General features: G+C 32.9%; 3 protein-coding genes across 4 annotated transcripts; 1 reads left to right on the forward strand and 2 right to left on the reverse strand.

Moving 5' to 3' along the window:
* Nucleotides 1–3,119: 3,119 nt before the first annotated feature.
* LOC132067940 (casparian strip membrane protein 2) lies at nt 3,120–5,051 on the forward strand. Its single transcript, XM_059461361.1, has 3 exons — nt 3,120–3,463; nt 3,567–3,690; nt 4,150–5,051. Exons 1-3 carry the CDS (start codon nt 3,249–3,251, stop codon nt 4,363–4,365), a joined length of 555 nt encoding a protein of 184 aa, XP_059317344.1. The 5' UTR covers nt 3,120–3,248; the 3' UTR covers nt 4,366–5,051.
* Nucleotides 4,790–5,778, reverse strand: LOC132067938 (photosynthetic NDH subunit of lumenal location 2, chloroplastic). Of its 2 annotated transcripts, XM_059461360.1 has the most exons (3): nt 5,355–5,778; nt 5,219–5,285; nt 4,790–5,129 (listed from the first exon to the last, which is right to left on the reverse strand). In XM_059461360.1, exons 1-3 carry the CDS (start codon nt 5,699–5,701, stop codon nt 5,031–5,033), a joined length of 513 nt encoding a protein of 170 aa, XP_059317343.1. In that variant the 5' UTR covers nt 5,702–5,778; the 3' UTR covers nt 4,790–5,030. The 2 variants fall into 2 exon arrangements, with proteins under 2 accessions (XP_059317343.1, XP_059317342.1); XM_059461359.1 differs by having other exon boundaries at nt 5,219–5,772.
* An 8,043-nt stretch (nt 5,779–13,821) lies between these two features.
* On the reverse strand, nt 13,822–15,515 carry LOC132067941 (NAC domain-containing protein 1-like). Its single transcript, XM_059461362.1, has 3 exons — nt 15,118–15,515; nt 14,716–14,996; nt 13,822–14,469 (listed from the first exon to the last, which is right to left on the reverse strand). The coding sequence occupies exons 1-3, from the start codon at nt 15,281–15,283 to the stop codon at nt 14,017–14,019; spliced, it is 900 nt and encodes a 299-aa protein (XP_059317345.1). The 5' UTR covers nt 15,284–15,515; the 3' UTR covers nt 13,822–14,016.
* Nucleotides 15,516–16,388: the final 873 nt, after the last annotated feature.

A 16,388-nucleotide genomic window follows, 5' to 3' on the forward strand; every position in this document is an offset into this window, starting at 1 on the left:
TTATTTTTTAAGAAACTTATTTTGATAAATACATATCAGCACTTGTTGTCTACCCCAAACTATATATACCAATTATATATTGATTAATAGGGTGACAATATATAGTATTAATTAATCGTGATTAAGTGATAATAGTGTGTTATCCAAATTGTTTCAAAATATTTTGACCAATCATATATGAAAAAAATAAAAAAGTATCCTCCATATCGAACATACCCTTGGTCCTTAGAGTTTCACATTCTATAACAGGACCTGTGTTATGTATCGAAGATGTCGGATAATGTCTACTCCCAAGAGCAAGATGTTTATTTGTGGTAACTTTTTTTTTATAAACTCTGAAATGGTTATAGGACACTGAATTTTGTCTAGTTCTCATGTTTTATACGCATATAGAAGCCCTCTAATTGCTTGTACTATTTCTTTTAATTATCAGTAAAATTAACATTCAGAATTTTTTTCTCTTAAACTATCTGAAAAACAAAATGGAAACACGAGTCAATAAAGTGAGCTAGAGGGAAGTCTGTTAACAAACTTAAGTTTAAAAGAAAACAAAGCGTTGAATATTAGTTGTAATTACTAAAGCCGAAAATTGAAAACTAAATATGAAGGCTGAATTTCGCATCACCAGATTTGAGTGCTAAAATTAAAATCAAGATTTTCCATCTAGCGTCAGAATGTCATCTCATAGCGTTTCCTAAAGATCCAATGTATTTTCAATTTTCTGACATTCTATATTACCAATGTTTTAGAATACTTTGTTTTAAGTTTTAATTAACATGAATCCAAATAATTGTAAAAAAGTATGATCATTCCTCATTAAGCCCAAATAAAAGACGCAACAATTCGCAGAATTGTCCTTCTTTTGGGGTGGTCTTTAAATTTTGCCCCTCATATTTGTGGTCTTTAAATTTTGCTCTTCGGCTAAAACCCATGGGTTCCGGGTTCGAACCCCCACTCAGTCAAAAATTTTAAAAAAAATTCGCAAGGCAAAGTTTGAATTTCGCTATGCCCCCTCCAAAGAGACTTTGCCTTGAGGCATTTATATATATATATATATATTTTTTTTTTTTTTTAAACTTTTCAAGAGTTTGAATTTCGCTATGCCCCCTCCGGTAGACTTTGCCTTGATATATATATATATATATATATATATATATATATATTTTTTTTTACTTTTCAAGGTAAACTTTTAGTTATGCCTTAACTAAAAGTGTGCTCATAAGACATAACTAAAAGATGCCTATAAGTAACTTTCCTTAAGACATAACTAAAAGTTTGTCTTATAAGGCAAAATCTATGCCTTAAGGAAAAGTTCTTGCCTTATGAGGGCATACTTTTGGTTATCCTAACTAAAAGTTCATACAAGCATAACTAAACTATGCCTTAAGAAAAAGTTCTGCCTTATGGGACATAACTAAAAGTCTAGCCCATAAGGTATAAGTATGCCGGGGCTGGCATAACTTTAGTTATTCGTTAAGAAGTGTATGCCGGGACTGGCATAACTTTAGTTATTCGTTAAGAAGTGTATGCCGGATCTGGAATACACTCCCCCCCCCCCCCCCAGCCCTGCTTTGCGAAATTATTTTTTTATTTTATGCCTGAGCGGGGGTTCGAACCCAGAACTTCAGGTATTCGCCCACCTTTCCAAGCGAAGGGCAAAACTTAAAAACCACAAATATGAGGGTCAAAATTTAAAGACCACAAATATGAGGGGAAAAATTTAAAGACCACCCCAAAAGAAAGGCAATCCGCGCCAAAAAATGCTACCATTTTAGGACCAATGTTAAGTTCGGTTGATTATATGTTACGTTCCTTTTCATTTTTTTGTGCGGATTGCCCTTCAAAAGCACTGGTCTTTAATTTTTGCTGCTCAAATTGATGGTCTTTAATTTTTGCCCTTCGCCTAATACCCCAAGATTCTGGGTTCGAACCCTAGCTCAGTAAAAAAAAAAAAAATTCACAAGACAGAGGTTTGGATTCGCAAGACAGGGTTTTGCCCTGCAAGCAAAACTCTGCCTGCAGGGAGAGTTTTGCATTCAGGTATAAGGCAAAACTCTGTCTTAAGGGAGAGTTTTGACATGCCTGAAGGCAGTAAAATTCTGCCTGAGGCGGAGTTTTGCAGGCCATCTCTGCCTTGTGAATTCCTTTTTAAAAAAAAAAAAAAAAAAATTTGACTGAGCGGGTGTTCGAACCCTAAATCAAAGGGTTCTAACGAAGGGTAAAAATTAAAGACCACCCCAAAATAAGGGCATTACTGCGAATTGCCCGTTCATTTTTAAAGTCAATGATAAGTCCAGCTGATTTCACTTAAATCTTAAAAAGAATTTTAAATGACACTACTACACATTATATCAAGTAATCTTCAGTTGCCTTAGTCATGTTACGAGGATTCTTCAATTGCCTTGGTGTACTCGTGTTGAACGAATGTGATGAGACTTGAGAGTGCAATATTTTGCGGATCCTTCGAAATACACGAAGAGTTCACCAAAAAAACTTTGAGTACAGAATACTTGAAAACACATGTACCTCATATGTATTCATAAACGAATCCGGGTAACATATGTAGTAGCTCAACAAATTTGTTTACGAGTGCATAAATGCCAACTAATCAAAAGCAGCATGAGAAAAAAAAATTGAAAAGAAAAAAATCTCCAACTAGAAATTAGTTAGATTTGACCTACTCCATGAGCTCTCTCTTTTCTTTCTTTCTCGTTTTTAATTAAATAGTCAGCCTAGTATTATCAATCATTAAACTTTCTCGTTTTCTTAATCCTATTCGTCGTCCTTGATTTTCTTGTTCAAATAAAACTTTGTGCCTAATCCAAAGAACCATTCAGGACCATAGTCATTATTAGTAGTATAACAAATCAATGGTCATTTGTAAGGTTACAATATATTTAAAAAGAAATAATAATTAGGACAAAGAATGTTGCAGTTTCTTGCATGATACATTTTCTTGAAAGAATATGCTATGAAGCACATGTCATGGAGAAAGTAGAGCAGGTAAAAAGTATAGCAAGTTAATGCAAAACTTAACTACTTTAAGGAATATCATGTACTAAACCAGATAGTTGCACAGTTCATTGATTAAAGAAGCAAAAGGAACAACTAATTACGTGTCAGCAAAACCTAATACCCACTCTAACTAGTATAAATTCGCAGTTGCACTTAAGCTCATAACAGGCTTAACATACAAATTATAACAGCAAATTTGATTTGAGTTTTGAAGTTTGAGCTAAAAGGGAAAAATGAAGGCAGCATCAATTGAACTTGGAGAAGCATCAAAGGCTAAAGTTCATGGAGTAAACAGAGGGATCTCTGTATTTGATCTTGTTTTACGTATCGCTGCACTTGTTGGAACCTTAGGAGGTGCAGTGGCAATGGGTACTGCAGATCAAGCACTTTCCTTTAGCACACAGGTTGTAAATTTTGAGGCTCAATATGATGATATCGACGCGTTTAAGTAAGCAAATTCCAACATATTACATGAAATATAACTTAATTTTTGTTGATTGAAAGGTTAACTAACTCTTTTTTTTTTTTAATTTTGTTTCTTGTGATTGAAGGTTCTTTGTCGTTGTAAATGCCATAGCTTGTGGATATCTTGCACTTACTCTCCCTATTTCCATCTTTCACATTATGAAAAGAAGAGCAGGAAACAGCAGAGTTTTGCTCATCGTTCTAGATGCGGTAACCAAACTTCAAGGAAGGAAAAAGTGTTTTTTTTTTTAATTTATAAATCGCTTATTTTAAAAAGTTAGGTGTTTGGACAAGTTTTTAGAGAAAAAATAATTGCTTTTAAGAAATAGAAGAAGTTGTTTTTCAAAAGTCAAAGAAAAGGAGTTTTTCCCAATAAGCACTTTTGGAACATTGACCAAGTATAAAGTAATGCTCTAATAATGGCAAAAGTGATTTTCAAATCCATTAGCCAAAAACAAACTACTACTCTCTAAAAGTATTTTTTCGAAAAGCACTTCTGACAAAAAACACTTTTCAAAATAAGCAAATTTCGGATGCTTGGCCAAACAGGCTATAAATTTCTACTATGAATGTCCCGTTTTGTCTATAAAAAAATCTCATATTTATACTTATTGTGCTAAGTTATGAAGTTGTGCTGATATCTTTTATACTATTGTGAAACTTTTGAAGATAATGCTGGTTTTTATCACATCTGGAGCATCTGCAGCAGCCGCGATTGTGTTTTTGGCACATAATGGGAACCCTTCAACTAATTGGTTTTCGATATGCCAACAGTATACAGATTTCTGTCAGCAGTCTGCTGGATCACTTATTGGCTCTTTCGGTGCAATGGCCATGATGGTTCTCCTTATTATTTTGTCAGCTATCGCGTTATCCAGGAGCTAAAGTGTAAACAAAAGAAACTGGCTACACCAGCAATTGCTAGCCTTAGTGTGTATTGTGGTTTGAATGGTTAATTTCATCAGTTGAATTTCAGTGTGTTTTTTCAAACATGAAACTTGTATCAAGATTGTCATCAGGTGTATCAGGTGTTTCATTTATCCCCGTGAATATTCACAAATGAAAAGATTTCATGTTTCCATTAGAATGTTTTTTTCTTCTTTTAAGGATCTAGTACTTGGGACCACACAAGCAGAGGCGGATCTAGAATTTAAACTCTATGGTTCGACATTTAAGGTTATTAACATTGAACCTATTATATTTTAATAGTATGGGTTCAAACCTACCATTTGTTACAGTTTTAGTGAATTTTTACACATAAAATTATGCTGGATCCTCCTCTGCATACAGGAGAACTCATCTTCAAAAATCAAGTTAACAATCCATAGTTTCATTAAGCAGAAACTGATATTTACAATATAGATTGTCTCAGAAATGACTCTCAAAACTATGTAATCATAAGCTCTAATTTGTTTATTGAGGAAAGTCCTTTTCTGAACAAACTAATGAACGTAAATTGAGACTATTTCAACTGCTACTGTATATAATTTCAAGATTTCTTGACCACTTTGAGAAATAGGCTCTTTACATTTGATGTGCAAACTCTCACATTATGCAAGTAATGCCACCAACTCATCAATTGATTTCAGCGTCTTCTCGTAGAATACACGTGATTCGTATACCTTTGGAGTTCGAATGTAATAATCAAACTGAAAAACAAAAATACTAATCACTCAAAGAACTATTAACAGTCAAGAAATCATGAGATTTTCTAACAAGGAATCAGGACAGTCAGTACCTCAGCCATGTTATCAGTCAGTTCATTGGCAGTTTTAACAAAAGACTCTTTGCGACTTTCAGGCACCCTGGACAAGGCATTCTTCATATCCTGTTTAAGATAAGCCGATTTAAGACGAATGTAAAACAAGACGTACCTCCATGAATTGGTCTCCAACATTTCCTTAATACTATGTAGTCCATCTGCTGTTTGACGAATTCGTGCCACTGCATCTTCAGGGGACAACCCCGGCTCGAAGAAATGTTCCCTTAAAAATGATCGAACGCCCCAATTTTCAGCCAATGCTAATGGTGTGGATTGTAGGCCTAATGCTAATGAAGTGGCAAGAAATGTTGTGACAATATTTCTCCTACAGGAAAATTTTTCTTCATCACTAGATAAGTTTGATTGGATTTTGGGTAATGTCCTGCATTGTGTGCGATTGTTTTTGGTTATGGTGATTTTTGGATGGAACAATGTTGTAGGATTTGTGAAAGTGCTCATGTTTGTGTAACAAAGTTAAAAGAGTGTTGTTGCTTTGAAATGTAGTGTCCATAGTTGAGTTTTGGGGGTAAGCATTTGAATGGATAATAATTGATTTCTTTAAATCCAAATTGGACCTTAGCTTTTGGTGACTTGGCATTTCTTTATCCTCTTTATTTTGTTTTTGAAGAGTGTCCTTTTCTTCCAACAGACTTCGTGTTGGGTCGATGTTCAAGAGGCTTATGTTGTGTAGTTATTTAGCCCATTAGGTAATAATTGACCCATTTTGGAGTTGTTAACTTTGGGCTGGCCTGTTCACTTGAAAGTAACTTCTTACTTCTTCACATTTCTTGGGTACCAATCAAGACTTAACATTAGCCCTATTTTGTAGACGGGTTGTGACCAACCTTCTATCTCATCCACGCTTATTTAGAAAGTATGCATTTCTTGCTTTAAGTTGTTGGGTTGGATCAAACTAGTTGGTCTGGCGGGAAGATAATATCATAAAAGAAACATTCCACTTTTGGAAAGAGATCTGATTATAGATCCCTTGTATTGCATTTAGTTAACTGGAGCTTAGATAAAGCGATAGGCACAAGAGAGAGAATTGAACACTAGCCCTATTTTGTAGATGGGTTGAGACGAACAATATATTCCATCGAACAACGTTTCACTGATTTGCTGTGTCTTTCTTTAGGCATATCCTTGGCCCAGCTGCCTGCAAAACCATGTTATGAATGTAGTTAGTATATTATTTTGACCTTCAGACTACAAGACTGAAAAACCATTCTAACCCGTTCAAATAGAAGATGCTAAACTTTTATGTTAGATTCAAGACCACAGTTCCTGAACTCATAACTCGCTGTCTTCCTTGCTTTCCTCCGGAGCTCAATTATTTTCCTGCAGAAAGAGAACTAATAAAGCAATTTAGGCAGAAAGAATAGATTCTTGATTGTGCATGACTGACCCCACCAAAAAATCTAATGCCTTCTCCCAGATTTGTTGGACTAATAATTGCTTTGCAAAGCAACAACTTCAATGACATACAGTGGGCCTAGCTATTCATAGGACTTACAGAAATTGACAGATGAGAAATGAACGGACAATGATGAGAAAATTATTAAAAACAAACCACAATAATAACTAAACCTCTATCTCAATAAGTTTTGAGGATCATTTAAATTCATCTTAGTAAAATATTTAAAAAATAAAAAGTACAAATTCTTTAATTTCTATATTTCTTATATATTAGCATAAGGATCTCTAATAGGGCTAAAAGACTCTTGGAAAACATACTGCCTAAAATAAACATATTAACATACTAAAATAAAGTCTCAGCTAATTAATTGATATTATTAATATAAATCTTACACCCTATCTTTCACTAAGTTCGCATTGATTTCAAGAGATGGAAGATCTTTAGAGACAACTTCTCTTCATGTGATCATTTTCAATTTTATCTAGTCTCCTTTTGAAGACTCTTTACTCCTTGTTCTCAAACCTGCGTACCTATATATGCACGTAAAAACGATGTTTGCACAGAACATGACTAAATCATCTTAAGGCTCAAGCAACCTTATCTCATTTTATTCTTTTAAAGTTTGTGAAAACGTGTATATTAAAGGGGTAGTATATGTCGTGAACGGCACTGGGAAGGACGATACTGGTTGACTGAGATATATAAATGAATAGTAAATCTGTACATGCATCTGGTCGCAATTCACAAACTGTTTGACAGCTGATTTAAATGAGAAGCCAGCTTTTGGGTCCTTAATTTCCCATTCATGTTTTTTCAACACGTGTGTGTATAAACATCCATGACAACACTACAAAAATCAACAGAAAGTTAGCACTACTCGCATATTGCTGTGCCTCAATATTAAGTCACCAGGTTATTAAAAAATGGAATGGTCAAAAGGGGTTTTCTTTGCCCTTTTGTATAATTGGCGTGCCCAAGTGACTGTTTAGTGGGTTAACTGTTAGTCTTGTCATCACTAATCTTGATTAAGGATTTAAGTGATATGTTACTCCCTCGGTTCACTTTTACTTTTCCACTATGAATTTCGCACACCACTTAGGAAATAATAATGAAATGCATATTTTACCGCGATACCCGTATTAATTGTGTGTATAGTCTTAATGGACTCCTTGAGCCGAGGGTCTATCTGAAACAACCATCCCTACCTTCGCAAGATAGGAGTAAGGTCTGCGTACACTCTACCCTCCCAGACCTCACCTGGTGGGATTATATTGGGTATGTTGTTGTTGTCTTAACGGACTTGAAAAATGATTTGGAATGAGTATTTAATTCTAAGGATAAAATAGGAAAAAATGTAATTTTTTCTCTTGATACGCTAAAATTGACAGGTAAAAGTGAAAATATATTTTTAATATAGCAGACAAGTAAAACTGAACGAAGAGAATATTATTAGTATACATAATCTTTACATTATCCGCATAATTTAATTAACTATAACATTTTATTCCTCAAATTTTGTGGATTACCATATCAGGAATATTGTGAAGAGTTACTTATTTTGAAATAAACTGTTTATGCGCCATCACTCTAGTTATATCGTGATTATAATTCGAAGTTTCTTTAGTCTTAGTACGATGGATAATAAATGCATGAATTTATGACGTGAATAGTGATTTTGGGATTGCTTAATAGTACACCATCGATGTGGGAATTGCCTAATTTAAGTACATCTAATTTTTGGCTTTATATACCATTATCTACCTAACCTATTTCTAATTCACGTATCCGGACGCGAATCGAAATTAATCGGGATCTCAAAATAAATATTGAAAATCAAGTGAGAAAAAAAAAAAGTTTGAGGCCGCAGTCACTATGAACACTTCAGCGCTAAAATATCTCAGATTATTTGAAGGAAAGTGAAAGCCAGCTGTCTTCCTTTGTTTCCTCCGATGCTCACCATCCACATTAAAAATGTCATATCCCAAAGCAAAACCCACCATGTAGGAATGATATAACTTTAACCCAGAGCAAGATCAATCATTTTCATGCACAAAAGAAATTAAAAGAATTTTAGGCAGAGAGACTAGATTTTTAATTGGTTCTGCATGAATGACGACAACCCAAAAAATCTCATTTCTTCTCCCACATAGTTGGATTAATGATTAGCCTAATAGCTTCATAGTGTTATAACACCTTTACAACTATCCATAGGACTTACAGAAAATGACAGCTTAAATGAATGGATAATGATTAGAAATAAAAGGAACAGAAACCTTAGGTATGGTTATTGTATGAGCTTAACTTATGCATATATGGTTACTCTTAATAATTTTATACCATCAGATTATATTTACCTATTGGAACAGAAATAAAAGAAACAGAAACCTTAGGGATAGTTATTGTATGAGCTTAACTTATGCGTACATGGTTACTCTTAATAATTTTATACCATCAGATTATATTTATCTATTGGAACAGATAATGTATGTTATTTTATTTTTTTTACTACTTTGGCATAGTTTGGTTAAAACCTTTTGAAATTAAAGTTGAAAAATGTTATTTGACTTGAAAAAATTAAACTTTTATGAGGGAACAATGATATTTCACTTGTAAAACTCATCTTCATCAAAAAATTTCCAACAGTAGAACCAAACAATTTCTTAATTTTTTTAAAAAAAGAAGAAATTTGTATGAACAAATAAGACTTAAATCTCACTTTTTAAATATCTTTTAATATGATTGACCTTACCCTTACATCAAAAGATTTGTTTATATAATTTCTCTTACTAATTAAATAAGTTTGTCTCGTGAGAACGTGTTCAACGATAGCTGGAGGAGCAGTGTTAGTGTATCGTGTACGGCATCGAAAATACGAATTTGTTGAATTAATATTTGACCAACCATTCGTGCAGATGGTCTTAATTTACTGTTTGACAGCTGATCCAATGAGAGGGCGCCAGCGTCTGAGATTATTGTTTTGGACTTTGGTGGATACAAAATCTGGAATTAGTGAATTCAAAAATATACTTATCATTTATTGGAGTACATATTGGATTTTGGTTTTAACGCATCGAAACCTTTAAACTTGTCAGTAATTTTATTTAGACATTTGGAGTGTAGTTTGTGTTAGTTGAACACCTGAATATGATAAGGCGTTTTTATTTGACATTTTCTGTTCAAATTTGGAAAACAAATTGTGTGTGCTTCAAGTGACGTAAATAAATCAATCACTTAACATGTGTTATATCTTTACTTATACGCATCGCCTCAATAAGCCGTATAACTTCAAGCTAGTGGCAGAGCCACATGTACTTAAGGGTGTCAACTGACACCCCATTTGTTGGAAAACTACATTGTGTGTAGCTAGGTATTGATACCCCTTGGCTTCTTTGTGGATCTACCTTTTTATATTTTGACTCTTTAATGAAAATTCTGACTCTGTAATTGAGGCTAATGTATATAATTAAAGAAATGATATATTAAATTTGTGGTTAACTTAACTAAATAATAGATGTTTGAGAACACACACAATTTTCTAAAACTCTTTCCTTCCCATTCTTGATGTATTATACATGCCAACAACACGCAAATCAACAACACGTTACCAATATTCCCATGTTGTTGTGTTCATTCACCAGGTTATATATCAGGAAAAAATGGAAAGGTCAAAAGTGAGCTTTCTTTCCCCTTTTGTACAATTGGCAATTTGGCATGCCCAAGTAAATATTATTGTGTTGGTCTTATCATAACTAAACATGATTTTTGTTGAGACGTGAGTTATGTGAACTTTAGATAAAACTGGTCAACAATATTTGAATGCTCGAATTTGGATAAATATGGCACGTTCTAATTGGTCTCTTCAGCCTAAATTAAGCTACAACATGAACTCTCTTTGGGTAACCATTTTCTTGAATTTTATTTGATCCTTCTTTTTCTTCCAAAAAGCTCTTCAAGCGTGACCAAGGTCAATTTTATCAGTGGATCATTATCTTAAATTTATGCACTCTAGTTATCTATAATATCATAATATGAGTTGTTGTAGAAAGATCAGTATGCATTAAGGAAACAGTTTTTATTCGCTTTTCATTATTTATAGTTAAGGAATATTATAGTGAAGAAAATTAGGTTGAGTGGATATACATGGATTTGACTTTGCATCATCTTGACGAGGGCTTTGTCAACATAAATTAGTTATTCATGTATTAATTATTTCATCTTATATCGTGCATAAAATATTAATTCTTAAATTGACTCATAATTAACTTATACAATACATGTTTAGTTATGAATGATAGTAAAATGATAATACTTGGTGTGCTAATGAATTTTATACAAAATTGCTGAAAAGCTTTCAAATATGACAATAGTTATGCTAGTTTTAGTACGTGAATAATTATGTTCCTAACCATCAACCAAACGACGTCTTAAGGTCCCAAATAGCATTTTTTTGCACGGATTGCCCTTCTTTTGGGGTGGTCTTTAAATTTTGCCCCTCATATTTGTGTTCTTTAAGTTTTGCCCTTCGCTTGGATACCTGAGGTTCTGGGTTCGAACTCCCCGTTAAAATAAAAAATAATTTCGCAAGACGGGGGGTTTAGAGTGTATGCCTCTGGATCCAAGATATCCTTAAGGAAAAGCCAAAGTTATACGGAGGGCGAATTTGCCTTGAGACATTTTTTTTTTTTTTTTTTTTTTTTATCTTTTCAAGGCACACTTTTAGTTAAGGCATACTTTTTTATGCTAATTAAGCATCCTATAAGTATAGTTCTTGGAAAAATTTTGAAAGGCAAAACTAAATTATGCCTTGAGGAAAAGTTATGCCCTCTCCACAAAACTTTAGTTTTCGCTTGGAAGTTATCTTGAGGGGGCAGACTTTGCCTTGAGACTTTTTTTTTTTTTTTTTTTTAACTTTTCAAGGCACACTTTTTAGTTAAGGCATACTTTTGGTTATACCTTAATTAAAAGTAATAATAATTTATTTTGCCCAATAAGGCAAAACTAAATTATGCCTTGAGGAAAAGTTATGCCTCCAAGATAACTTTGCTTTTTCCTACGAAGTTATGCCGGAACATTTTTTTTTTTTTTAAAACTTTTCAAGACACTTTTAAGCAAGGCATACTTTTAATGCCAAATTTTGCCGCAAAGGCAAAACTAAATTATGCCTTGAGGAAAGTTATCTTCTCCGCATAATTAGTTATGCGAGAGGGCTAAGACTTTTTTTTTTAAACTTTTCAAGGCACACTTTTAGTTAAGATACTTTTGGTTATACCTTAATTAAAAATCACTATCATAGTTATTAAGGAAAAGTTTTGTCCATAAGGCATAACTAAACTATGTCTTGAGGAAAGTTAATAACTTTTAGTTTTTCCTTAAGGGAGTTATGCCGATGCACCTTTATTTCTTTATTTTATCTTGAACCCAAAACCCCGGTTCAACCCAAACCACCTCCTTTAAAGTGATGCAGAAAATTTAAAGATCGCAATATGAAAAGAATTTAAAGATAATCCCTAATCAAATTATGTTAAATAAAAATGAAACGGAGCTAGAGAATATTATTTTACCTTGTACGTGGTTTCATTCCAGTCCACATTTTCTTTTCCTCTATATTGAGCATCCTCGTATATGCGCAAGAAAATTAAAAGTGAAAGACAAACGCAAATACCTTGTTCATTGAACTGAAGGTTTGATCTTATCCTAGAATATTTATAAAAGGACTTTCTAGGAGAAATTTCGGCGGAACATTATTAGCCGTTAAAAATGAAAAACCAAAACGAATAGAGCAATAGCAACTAAGTTAACAAAATAGTCCGAATATGTCACTATCGACCTGATGGGGATATTTTAATCTTTTAGAAGGGCCATGCATGCACCTAACTGATTACTGATACCCATTTGGCCACTAGATCACCACAACTTTCATTTCTTTATCAACTGTCCAAGGATCTCTTTTTCTTCTTAGTTACTCAGTGTGGATGTCTATGTATTGACGCTTGATTAAATTTGAATTTGCATTAGAAAGTCTAGCATCATTAAGAGTAATGTGTTTTTTAACAAAGACGATTTTATATTCAGAGCTGAAACTCGAAACCTCCAATAGAGAATAAAAGAGTACTTATTGCTCTATCATGACCCTAATTGGGAAGTAGCTAATATAAGGTTTTCTAGTCACTCATTTCTCTCCTTTATGCTCTTCTTATTCCTTTTATCCTTTTTTTTTTTTTGGTATAGAAAAAATACAAGTTTTTGATTTCATTACTCGCATCATCTTAACTTGAAACGCGTCCACGTAGAAGATATTGATGTCAATTTTATATTAATTAACTTCGCTATTAGATGCCAATTTTATATTTATTAACTTCATTATAAGTTTAAGTTTTATTTACTGATGGTGGAAAAAGTATTTACATAATCAAGTCACCTATAAGAAATTATTAGTGAGTTATTACGACAAATACTTATAGGTAACTTGATAAAAATAGTACTAACTGCTATAATAGACTAAACTAAATTGATTGTGTAAAAAATTTGAAACTGTTACTAGCTCCCTCTATTCCACTTTCTGTGATAAAGTTACTATTTGAAGACTTAAACGAGTTTTTCTTTGATCATAATTTTTTTAATATTTTTAAATAATTTGAATTATTAATTATTTTGACTTAATTAGTGTACTTTTTATATAATTTTTCAAAAATTAGGTAGTTGATTCTCCGAATGTCAAAAATCGAGCTGTCACTTAATTTCTATTTGAACTCCACATATTAAAGCATCAAACCATATCTATATCAACCTTCGTAATTAGTATCATCATGTTAATTAATAAAAAGAATTTTTTTCATCATACTGCTTGCACTAATCAAGGGTTCTGTTTTTTCTTATTCAAGACTTTTTACCTAATCTATACGAAAGTCTTATCTAATATATACTTTCATTATTTCTCGACGCGGATTTACATCAAAGGATATTGACTTTTGAAAATAGATCTCCTTTTGTAAGCCTATCCCCAATTAAGTAATTCAATGAAAACCATCCTTTTTCTACCAAATCAGAAGACAAAAACATGAAAAATTAAGTTGAAGAAGAGGTTTGGGATAGTAGAGTTGAAGTTTGATCCAAAATCCAATTTTGACATTTCATTGTTAATATTTTTTTTTAAAAAAAAAAAAAATCATAGGTAGATTGCCGAAAAAATATTCATTACAATTTCACAAGCAAATTAGTTTTGCCAAACACAAGCGCAGGAAACTAAACTAAATTCTAAAATAATACAACAAGATTTCATTGACATAGGAATATATTTTACAATTGCTTGAAAACTTCTGCTGTCACCTTTTCATCCAATAGCCTCCATATAATATTGTCACTGGAATTGAAATGCTGGATTCACAAAAACTGGCTGCTGATTGAAGAAGAAATTACAATAATTACTTTGGCTGACTTGGAACTTCAATGGATCTGCAATATTAGTATTTTGTTGTTGTGATGACACTTGATCCCCTAGCTGAAATTTCTCCGTATGATGAACCACATTTACATTATTAAAATTGTTCATTGTGTAACTTTGGTCATCATTTGAATTGTCACTTAGCAATTGTGGAATTGGCCCAAAATAATCCAATTCTAGTAGATGTGACAATGAACAAGTCCTTGGCAATTTCATTGTTTGTGGTCCACAAGCAGCACCAACAACTTCAATATCATTATTTGTACTCACAATTTGAGCCTCTAACTCTTCTTCTTCAGCTTTCATCATCTCCATTGTTTTTCCCAAATTCTTCTTCTTATAAATTCTACAAAGTACCCAATCATCTAACTGAAAAATACCCAAGAAAGAAAGGAAAATTAGTTTAATTCATCAAAGGAAAGTAGACAACTTATGTTGTTAAACTGTAAAAGCCGTTGCTAATCCTATTTAAGGATGAATTAATGGCAAAGTATCAAAACTGTTAGCTACAAACTATTTAACAACAAATTAACAATAAATTTTGTAGCTAGTTCCTATTTTTTCTTTGTAGTGTACATATAGTTGACCCCGACTAATTTGAATTAAAGTTCTTACCCTCATGGAGCCACTTCGCTTAGTAGTTTGAGACTTTGAATCACTTAAACGATATTCATGCATGATCCAATCAGTCTTGACACCTTTTGGAGGCTTGCCTTTGTAAAAAACAAGAGCTTTTTTTACACCAACATATTTAGATGCACTATAAATTGCTTTATCAGTGCCTGTGGCCTTCCAATAACCTGACACAGCTGCTCTATTTGGCCTAACACCATTTGGGTATTTTCTATCACGAGGAGTGAAGAAGTACCACTCCTTTTCTCCAAATTCAGCTTTCTCTACATTTCATAAGACATAATTAATCATCAATAAAATTTCAAGAAATTAATACTCAATTTTTTTTTAATCATATTCTTCAATTTAAACAACATTTTCAAGTATATATGCATGCATACTGACCAGGCAATTCCCAGGGGTCGAACTTGTAGATATCAATTTCAGGGATAATTGAAACGGGACATGGCCTCGAGGTAGCTTGATATCGAAGATAATACATGATTAATTCTTCATCCGTGGGATGGAACCTAAATCCAGGAGGAAGGTCAGAGCTAATTTTTCCTACCATTTTTTTTCTTCTTAAATCATTTTTTTTTCTTCAAATATAGCTAGTATGGAAATGAAAGAAGTGGCAAGTATTTACTTATACGATTTTGAATGGAATAGAATGAATTGTTTCAATTCCCCTTCTTTAACTAATCAAGGAAATTAAAAAAAGAGGGAAGAGAGAGAATTCTTTTGATTCTATAGGAGGAAAATGAAAAGTGAGAGTGTTTGAAATGTTTGCAAGGAGAAGGCTGCTCCATTTATAATTTGGAGGTTTCTAAATTTGTCTTGTTTTAATTGGTTGTTTTTTACTTGCATACCTAGTATGGGTATTGCTACTTGCAAGGATACTTTAGGCAATATCACTATCTTATGGCTTTCTTCATTCAATGAATAGTATATTGGTGTGGGGGGGGGGGGGGGGGAGTTATTGGGGTATAAGGGCATTGGGGAGAGGAATATCGTTGGTTCTTATCTTGATTTTCTTGTTTGTGCAACTTTAACAAACTACATTATTCTAAGACTCTTTCTAGTCAAAAGTTATGGTCCTAAGCCAATAAGATTGGACTATGAGGACAACAAGCAAGGGAATTTTGGACCCTTTTGGTATTATTGAGTTCTGAGATTTTTCCCCCTTTTTCAATTGGCTTTGTTAGATAGGGATTAGCACCCCACATGAGCGGATTAATTAGAATTTATATTTATCGTATTTAACCTGTAAAGTTTTAAATATTGAACTTATTTTAAAGTTCGAGATTTTAGAATAATAATCTCAAATATTTATATATGGATTTTAAATTTACTATTTGTGCATATTTGATGAATTTTTAAACATAAATGTAAAGTTTGGATTAAAAGTAACGGGTTCTACCAAACTCATAACTTATTTTGCCTCCACCGTACCCCTGCGCATATATTGTGATCCAATATTTAGAGATAACAAGCGTTAGGGTATGTTTAAGATTTAAATTCAATGTGTTTGCCTTGTAAGGTCTTGAGCTCTCAACTCATTTCACTTTTAAATTTATGAATTTAGATACAATATTTGTTGAAACTTTAGTATATTTTCACATATAAATTCATATCCTGCATTGAAGATATTGGACATGGATAAACTGGCTGCTTGT

Source organism: Lycium ferocissimum, chromosome 8 (assembly GCF_029784015.1).
Source record: "Lycium ferocissimum isolate CSIRO_LF1 chromosome 8, AGI_CSIRO_Lferr_CH_V1, whole genome shotgun sequence".
NCBI classification, from domain to species: Eukaryota; Viridiplantae; Streptophyta; class Magnoliopsida; order Solanales; family Solanaceae; genus Lycium; species Lycium ferocissimum.